The 9,731-nt window shown below is 30.1% G+C and overlaps 1 protein-coding gene across 1 annotated transcript; it reads left to right on the forward strand.

Annotated features, from left to right (window-relative positions):
• Positions 1–4,048: 4,048 nt before the first annotated feature.
• On the forward strand, positions 4,049–4,852 carry LOC111457824 (ethylene-responsive transcription factor TINY-like). The gene has a single exon (XM_023100223.1). The coding sequence runs from the start codon at positions 4,124–4,126 to the stop codon at positions 4,724–4,726; it is 603 nt and encodes a 200-aa protein (XP_022955991.1). The 5' UTR covers positions 4,049–4,123; the 3' UTR covers positions 4,727–4,852.
• Positions 4,853–9,731: the final 4,879 nt, after the last annotated feature.

A 9,731-nucleotide genomic window follows, 5' to 3' on the forward strand; every position in this document is an offset into this window, starting at 1 on the left:
TACAGAATAAAGTCTATATATATAATGATTTTCAATAAAGTCTATATATAATGATTTTGCATGCACATGATGTGCCTATGGGGATTCTTGTCTCATTATTATTATTATTATTTAATTAATATTAATGTTGCTATTTGTAAAATTTAATTCTATTTTTAAATTTTAATCAACTTTTGTATTACAAATATTTTGCAAAGTAAAATTAATATTGATAAAATAGAGAGCTTAATACGAAATTTATGGAATATTTTACTATAATCTATAAATTTCAAGGAAGAGCTTTCTTACGAGTATTTCTTAAAAATAGTAAAACTCTCGTAGTATTAATAATCTCAAAGGGGTTAATCCATTTCTTATCTCAAAGTGATTATGTGGTTATTGGGAATCAAGAAGTCGTCGTCTGTTGCATATTGAATCAGTCCACAATCTGGAACCTATCACGATCTCCCTCTCGTTCTGTCGACTCTATGTCAAACAAACGACACTATTGAGTGAATCGCACGAGAGCATTCACTCACCACAAATAGAAACTTTCACCAATCTTCTATGAAATTTTGTATTGATCATGTAAGAACGACTAAATCATGGAATTTTGTGGAGAGGTTAATACTTTCTTTAGGGGTTGGTTTGTATACTGACTATAAATAAAATATTATAGCATGACATGATTTTTTAAAGTAAAACTTAAACGATAGAATCTAACTATCTATGGTGCCAACATGTTGTTTCGTACTCATGATTATGTCAACTATTATGTGTCTCATATTTATAATTATGTATGTATCATGACACGTTATGATGTACTATGACACGGCTCTAGAAAGTTTTAAACTAAGCTCTAGTAATGAGGAGTCATTTATGTCTGACTCATATAAGTATCATACTTGGTTTAGGCACGAGATCATTCCCCTTATTTTATGATGTTACTCTGATGGGACTCTAGATGATTGTCAACTTCCTCGCTCGTACATGTAGCTTACTTGGCTTAACAAGAAACTAGCTAGTTGCACACCTGGATCAATTAACCTTATAACTATGAATTTTATGTCATAAAACAAGAATTAGTGAACATTCAGAATCCAATGTGCTATATAATAAGAGCTCACGACTTTGTCACATTTAAGTACAACGACATTGCAGGTGGGCTAGAGTATTTTTGTACTCGCTCATGTTAACCCTTCGCTTGAAATGAGGGTATGTACCAAAATTAGAGTTGAACTATAGGTTAGGTTCTAGAAGTTTATGCGTGCTTATTCGTTCTTCTTATATAAATATTTTAATGTAAAGTTTTAGGCAATAATTGAATTATGATTTAATGAATAAGATGAGATAAAATAAAAAATTTCATAAATGTGAAGCGTTTTGTTCATGTATAATATTAGAAAAAGAAACATCATTTGTTGGAAAAGTTGGTGCAATTATTACATTAATTAAAGTGAATTGAGAAAGGATCTTTAATATTTAATTAATGAAATAAGAGGCATGGAGTGGTCGATAGATTCGTAGGCCAATTTACATAGATCATAACGAACAGGAAGAAATTGGTAGCAACAACAACCAAATTGATGATCATAATGTACTACTATCATGGATATCAGTCGTAATTGAATAATCATTAGTTCTAGTGCTATACACTGATCAGAAAATTTTTGGACCAATTCAAAATTTTGAATCTTGGTGACACTGATGACCATAATAAAGTTTACAACCCAACTTTCTATTTTCGGATTGGGTGAGGTGGGGTCGATCCGATTTTTTTTTATGTGAGGTTCCACATCAGTTAGAGAGGTGAACAGAACATTTGTGGTAAGGGTGTGGAAACCTCTCCCTAGTAAACGCGTTTTAAAACTGTGAGGCTAACGACGATACGTAATGGGCCAAAGCATAGCAATGGGTTTGGGCTATTACAAATGATATTAGAGCCAGACACCGAGTGGTGTATCAGCGAGAATGCAGGCCCCCAAGAAGAGTGGATTGTGAGATCCACACCGGTTGGAAAGAACGAAACCAATCCAATCCAAATAGAAAAAAATTAGGTTAAATAATCGGAATCGTTCAAGTCATTAGATCATATGAAAACTTCTAGTTTATTTCAATTAAATTATATTATTTTCAACATTTTTTTAATTACTTAGTTTAGTTGCATTAAATTTCACGAGAGTTGTATGGTAGGGTTTTTGAAAGGATCTAAGATCGAATAGACCAACGATTTTATTTATGAGTTAGGTTCGATTAGTTCGAGCACATTTTGGATCCAACCATTTATAGTTTTTATTAATTGCAAATTTATTTGTAGATCTAAATGGGTTAGAGAGTTTGAGGTCATTTTCTATATATATATATAAAATAAAAAAAGATATTAATAAATGAATAATTGGAAATACTATATTGGTGTAGCTATTATAAATATAATCAACTGTCAACTATATCATATTAATGAATTTTGCAAGAGGACGGGTGTATAATTTTTAAAATTGGAATTTTTTTTAAAAAAAAATAGTTTTTCCAGAAAATAAAAAAGAAAGTAATTATTCAAACAATTTTCTTCTAAAAAGAATCTAAAACTATTTTTTTTCATTGTCTTTGAAATGACTCAATGGTCTCAAAAGTCATCACAATTTACAATATATTCTAGTGTTTTGTAATTCTAAAAATAAATAAATAAATTAGCTAAATTAAAAATAGCATTAAACTTGACTTGGATTGACTAAATAAATCAAATCAATTTTTTTAATGAAGAATTAAAAAAAAAAAAAAAAAAAACCACTTGTGTTTTCATTTTCACATGAATAAATGGTTAATTTTTACCCATTGGATTGTAAATTATACTTAATATTGTGTCAGGCTCATCCCTAATAAAGCTATTTAATTGCACCCTTTTTATTTTTTATGAACCGAAAAATTGACTATATAAATTTTTAAAAGGTAAATTTGTCATTTTTAAAATTTAAAATTTAAAATTAATTTTCTTTTCCACAAAGACCAAATCATATTAATATTAATCAATAAACACTTGCCACTCTTTTTTAATGACAACTTTTTAAATTTTTTAACCTAAATATTGAAATAATCCCCTTATGATTATGACTTTTGATTAATTAGTCCCGAGCCGAAGAATTGAACTTTTAACCGTTTGGTTAAAGATATGCTAATTTAATTGCTTGAGTATAAAAAGTTCCAATTTTATCTTTACAATGCAGTCAAATCTCACCAACTATTTAGGGTTACTTCAGGTTGTTAGTATAGAAAAATATAATATAATGTTTAATATATTAAAATAAGTGTAGGACGAGTTGAAAACTGGGACGGAAAATATGGTCTCCATCTTCGATTCAGTTTCGCGAACGGAGAGAGATCTATCTCTATTCTCGTCTTAAAACAAGAATTTTGCATCCTTTGGGATGAGTTCTTTGGATTCTACGGATTAAATAAACATTTTTTAATTAAATTTTATTTAATGCGTAACAAATATCCACCGACTTCCTCTTTCATAAATCATGGGCTCCACCCACTTCCAATTTTTAAGCTTTTAATGGGACTCATTTTTGTCATGCTAATATCACATGAATTTTATTTTATATATAATATCATTTACATTTTTTAATTATTATATGGTACGAAAATGAATGTAAATAAATATTTTAAACAAAATACATAATTATCTTTCACATTTCATTATTCTTATTAGTACAATCATTTTTAAATTACAGAAACGAAATTCATAAAATGCCACGTTTAATCAGCTAACTTTATAAAGTTAATAATATTTTTTAATTAACTGTTTAACATTAAATTTAATCAATAATTTAAAAGTAAAAAAAAAAAAAAAAAAAAAAAAAAAACTTAAGAGGGAGTGTGTAAAAGATTATTAATTATTAAAAAAATGTTGAAATTATTGGAAATGGTGTAAAAGTCATAATTTGAGATTTTAATTAGGAATTAATGTGAAATTATAGAAGGTTTGGTTGGTTATAAGTCGCTTTGTTAGGAGCCTACAAATTTTTTGTTTATTTATATATAATACAATGTTCCATACGAAACTCACACATGTTACTTTTGCTCTTCTTCTTCTTCCTTGTGAAGATTTTTGGATTTGGTCGTCTTTCTTCTCATACGGTCATCAATGGCGGAGCCAAACAATTGGAATTCGGAATCTGACGGTACAGAATTGAAAAGGGGAAATCAGAGGGATCAGAAGCACCCAATTTACAGAGGCGTACGGAAAAGGAGTTGGGGCAAATGGGTATCGGAGATCCGGCAGCCCAGGAAGAAATCTCGGATTTGGCTTGGGACTTTCACCACGGCGGAGATGGCGGCGCGTGCCCATGACGTGGCGGCACTCAGTATCAAAGGCGATTCGGCTAAGGCTATTCTCAATTTCCCTCAACTCGCTGGTTTGCTTCCTCGTCCGGTGTCGTTAATGCCGAGGGATATTCAGGCGGCGGCTGCCAAGGCTGCAGCGATGGTTGATTTTGATACTACGACGACGGCGTCGTTTTCGTCGTCCAATTATGAAGGAGGGTCGGATGAATTGGGGGAGATTGTGGAATTGCCCAATATTGAAGAGGATATCAGAGCTGAGACGTGGAGCGAGTTTGAGTTTATTGACTCGGTTGATTGGTGGGGAAATCCGCCGTTTGTGGCGGCGGAAATGGATTTCTGTCCGTTGTTTGCTGATCAGAGTACCACCACTTCGGCTACCTTCAATGGCGGCGATTGGGAGTGAACAAAAAAATTAAAAAAAAATTAAAAAAATAAAACACATCAGTTCTTTGGAGCTTGATTTTGGTTTGCCGTTGTTTACTTTTCGGAGTTAACACGATTATTACTATGGAAACAGAATTTTAGTCAATTCTCAATTCCATTTCATGTCAGATTATAGCGATTTTGAGTATATATATATAATAGTTGAAAATTAATATATAAAAATGTAGTTTTATTTATTTATTTATTTATTTTTTATCATTTTGGAAATGAGCATGCTTTAGAGAGGAAACTTAAGAACATTTGAAATAAAAAAATTAAATATAATAGCATTGGAATTTTTAATTTTGTATTTATTTTAGGCTATTTTAGAATTATTATTAAAAATAAATTTAGAAATGTCAAAATTGGGATACATTTATATGTTATACCGTTTCTATAGGTCACTGTCACATTTGTTCTAGATTCTAATATATTCTACTATAAAAAAAATTAAGAAATTTATTGTAATTTTTTTTTTTTTTTTTTTGATAAAGGGTGTTTTTATAATAGAAATGAATGATATTTTTGGAAATTTAGTAAGAGAGAGAGAGAGTTATTGGTTCGTAAAAATAAAAATTAAAAAGAGAGAGAGAGTTGATTGAATTTGAATTAATGAAGTTACCTCTAAATGTACATTAAGTAATATTTTAAAATTAGAAATTAAATAAACTATGGAGCTTCTCAAGTCAATATCAGATGTATTATCCAAGTTTGCTTTTTTTTTTCTTTTCTTTTCTTTTTAATTTCTTTAAAACAATTTGTTTAAATTTTATCCATACTTATCTTCGGATATTGTTTATAACCAATGAAGTTAAAGTTTTGGTTTTGAATTTGCAAATTAGAGGAAAATATTATTATTGCATTTTTTTTTAGATATTTATGAATTTAGGAAATATTATTTAATGGTTAATTTATGCCTTGTTGTAGTAAAATTAATGATTTTATTTTTTATTTTTTTGTAAAATTTAGTGAGTGAATTTAAAAAAAAAAAAAGTATATGAATGAACCGAGATTTCGAATGAGAGCGATTACGAGGATATGACGACTAATAAAAGTTTAAAATAATTGAAAGTCATACATATATCAATGAGATGTACTTTCCTTTTTAGTGGCTGAACGGTAGAGTGAAGCGTGATTTGCTTGGAGAAATTTTATATTGAATGACCTTTTGACAATTTTCCTAAGATTCATGGGAGTGAAGACAAATTATCCTAGAAGAACTCGTGTTGGTTTGTGTGGATAGATTTCACTGTTAGAAGCGAGGAATACGTAATACTGGATATGAGTTGTTACAAATAGTATCGGAGCGGTACCTCTCTCCCCATAACATATGGTTTGGAGATAAACCAAGGCAAAAGTTGATAAATATATGACACTCAAGGTAAAAGACATGAATAGATCGACATCTTTTTTAGTGTGAGTGAGTTCATCAGATTTCAAACCTAAATTTTGAATCTTGAGCCTGAATCCTTAATAATTAAGGCGAAAAAAATGGGGTACAAAAAGAAAAACACTTTTGTTTTCCTTCTCTTTGGAAATCATTGAATCTAGTCTTCAACGATTTGGGAAAATTTTCTTTTTCTTTTTTCTTTTTCCAGTTTCATTTTATGAATTTATCATCTAAATCTTGTTATAAAAGATTCCATTTTTAATAAATATATATATACAATCTCAAACATGAAGAATAAATACATGGGTGTATCATTATTCCTACCTAAAACTTTTCTTCTCTCTTTCTTTCAAATCTTAGTTGCATTAATGAGATTATTTTGTAACGTGTCGGCTAGGAAGAGATATCCACACGCTTATAAAGAGTGTTCTATGTTTCTTCTCAATCGATGTGGCATTTCACATATTTCATCATCTTCAAGAGACAACTCAATCGTAGCAATAAAATTTTCTTAAAGAATCGAAAACTTATCCAAAAAAAAATTAACTGAATTTCATGGGATAAAAGTGAAAGTTTCAAACTTAGAAGAAGTTGTTTGCTTTTGATACCATTTTAATGCGTGTGGGTATTAAGAATGTGATTAAAATGGATTAAGGGTGTAATTAACATGGAGTTTGATTAAATAATCACACTATTATTTCCAAATTTAAAAATAAGAAAAGAGTTTAGATAATTTCCTTCTAAGTAAAAGAAGGTAATAATTATATTCTTAAAATTATTTTCTAGTGAGAAAATGATGAATTTTTTTTAAAAATTTTGTCAAATATATATATGTGGGATTAATATTATAATAACTGAAGGTGAAAAACGTGCTAAAGAAATTAAATAAAAAAAATGTAAAAAACCCGATAATTTCTGAAGGACATCCATAATTATTTGGAGGATACCACGCTTTTCATCTTTTTATTACCTACTTTAAAAAAAAAAACATTAAAATGTTGATTTTTTTACCAATTCAAAATAGTATAAGTGTGTTAAAAAAAAATTTAACAAATAAAAAACACTTAAAATTTTGGATTAATTTAGAAGTTACTTTTAAGAAATTATTAAGAATATATATTTGAAATGCATGAAGTGTATTAAAGTCATGGGTTAATGAATGAAGTCAAATTAAATTAATTAAACACAGCTGGAATCAGGTTTTTGTTTTGCTAATCTTTGTTTAGTTTGCTTATGAAAGAGGATTAGGGTTTCTTTTACGTGATAATGCGTCCATCACTCAATATCCCACGATAATAAATTAATCCAAATTACCCTCTAATTCTCTACTTCATTTTCAATGGCGCAATCGTATAAATTTAAAAAATAAACGTGTTTTACTTAGAGCAATTATATGTTAGGTGATTTCTTACCAAATTTCTTCGTCCTACAACCTGATTTTTTTTATTAAAAACAGGTTGTCACTGCATGCATGATATCTTTAATATGTGTGAGAAAATTTATTTAATACATTTTGTAACGGTGTCACGGACTTAAGCATTCTTAAAACTCATTTCAAATAAAAGTGACCATCAAGAAAATAGTGGAAACAAAATAACAGAAATTCAAAGGAATGAAAACACTGTGATCTAATTTAAGGGTTGCAATTTAAACATAAATGCAGCTATCCTTGGTACCATGGGTGCCTACCTTATCTTTACTGGAGTATTTTAAGAAATACTCAGTAATTAATTCTACTGTTGGGGTTGTATTGGGGTTGTGGAATACAGACACAAGCAATTACTATGCGACATATCATTTCATAAAACATTTCATGACATGGTCTTAGTTGATCCAGAGCTCGATTCGTAGAACTCTTCTTCCTTACCGAACTTCACAGTTTTGATTTCTTTCTCTCTCTGTTTTCTACTTCGCCTATGCTCCTCTCCCGACCGTAAGGACAATGAAGGAAAAGAAAAACACACCTTCCTCCCAAAACCCTCAACTAGATAGTTTGGGGAAGAATCTTGTGAATTTTCCGACGACCCTTTTTTTCTATGATAAAACGTGTAAAAAATATTTGTGTTAATATGTGGAGATAATCTTTACTTTTAGAAGTAGTTCAAAACAAGTAACATGTAGTAAGAGAATATCAGGGTTATCTAGTGTCAAAATCTAAATTCCAAATTATTGCTTGAATCCTAGACCGGAGATGTTACTCGAAGATTAAATGATATTTGAAACGGAATTGAAAGTTCCACTTATGTTTGTTGGACTTTCGATTCCGATTATGTTTCTCGTTCTTAATATGGTATCAAAGTTTCTCATTCTTAACATGGTATCCGAGTATGAGAAGAGAAAGAACATTGTAGCAGAAGAAGAGGAAGAATAGAAGAAAAGTGACAGAGATTAGAACAGAGGACGACAAATGAATTGGGATCATCATCTTCCACCAGATATATCGTCCTTATAAACCCACATATGATTGTTGCGCTCTAGGTCTCAATTCTATTTCTCATTCTTAACAAAATAAAGGGCGACAATGATCTTCGAGATAATCCAAATAAAGTAAAAAAAAGTAGTTTGAATAATGAAGTTAAGAGAGGCGGCACACATGATTTTCAACGTGGTGGCTGCCGAATGATAAACATGATGAAAGAGAAATGGTTGAATTAACGAAGAAAATCACCAAAATTTCCATCATTGTGATTCAAGATTCTTGTAATTATGGGTATGTCCCAGAAGGCAGCTGAGTTTGATAGATATCAACATTTCAAATTGTACATATACATATATATATATTCCAAACCTAACTCATCAAACAATCTGGGTTTAATGTATAATCAGTATCAAATAAATATAAGGATCTCATATATTCTATTTCAATCACCACCCAACAAGCTTAATCAACTATATCATTAGTAACTAAAATAGAAATAAATTGTCCACTTCCCGGCTATTATAGTTTAGTAATTATGTAACACTCCAGACTCACCGCTCGCTTCACACATTTTAATCACTTTCTTAAAACTTAATTATATGTCTAACACTTCTCCATTTTCTATACTGTGTTCTCTCTTCTTTAATACGTTCTTAATCTTCCTTCTTTCCTTCTAAAACATGACCATATCGTTGCTACGTGCATGTCATGAAAGCGTGAAGCAGAATAAAACCTTAAAATCATTTAAATAACATAAGTAAAGGTTTATCCATCCAAAACCTTAAAAAGAAGTGAAGTTAAATGTTTGGTGACATGAGTGGATAGCCGTAGATATGTGGTGGGCGTAGTATTTATGGCAAGCATAGAAGAGTTAAATTCAGAAAATGAGGTGACTTTGGTAAAAGAAGATTAGAATATGTTCATGATGTGCCCACTCATCTGCCTCATCTGCTGTGCCTTCTAATGGGGTTACACATATTTTTGGAAGTGCTACACTTGCTTTGTCCCTTTCTTTTTGTGCTAACAACACTTTACATGCCCCAAATTGCATTATTGTTACCGACAGATCAAAAGTTTTCCGTACTTATCAATCAATCAACTTGACTTAATAGAAAAAACTACGGATTTGTAGAATAATTTTAAAAGAATTATGAGTAGTTAAATAAGTTTAGTGAT

Source organism: Cucurbita moschata, unplaced genomic scaffold, assembly GCF_002738365.1.
Source record: "Cucurbita moschata cultivar Rifu unplaced genomic scaffold, Cmos_1.0 Cmo_Scf00020, whole genome shotgun sequence".
Taxonomy (NCBI): domain Eukaryota; kingdom Viridiplantae; phylum Streptophyta; class Magnoliopsida; order Cucurbitales; family Cucurbitaceae; genus Cucurbita; species Cucurbita moschata.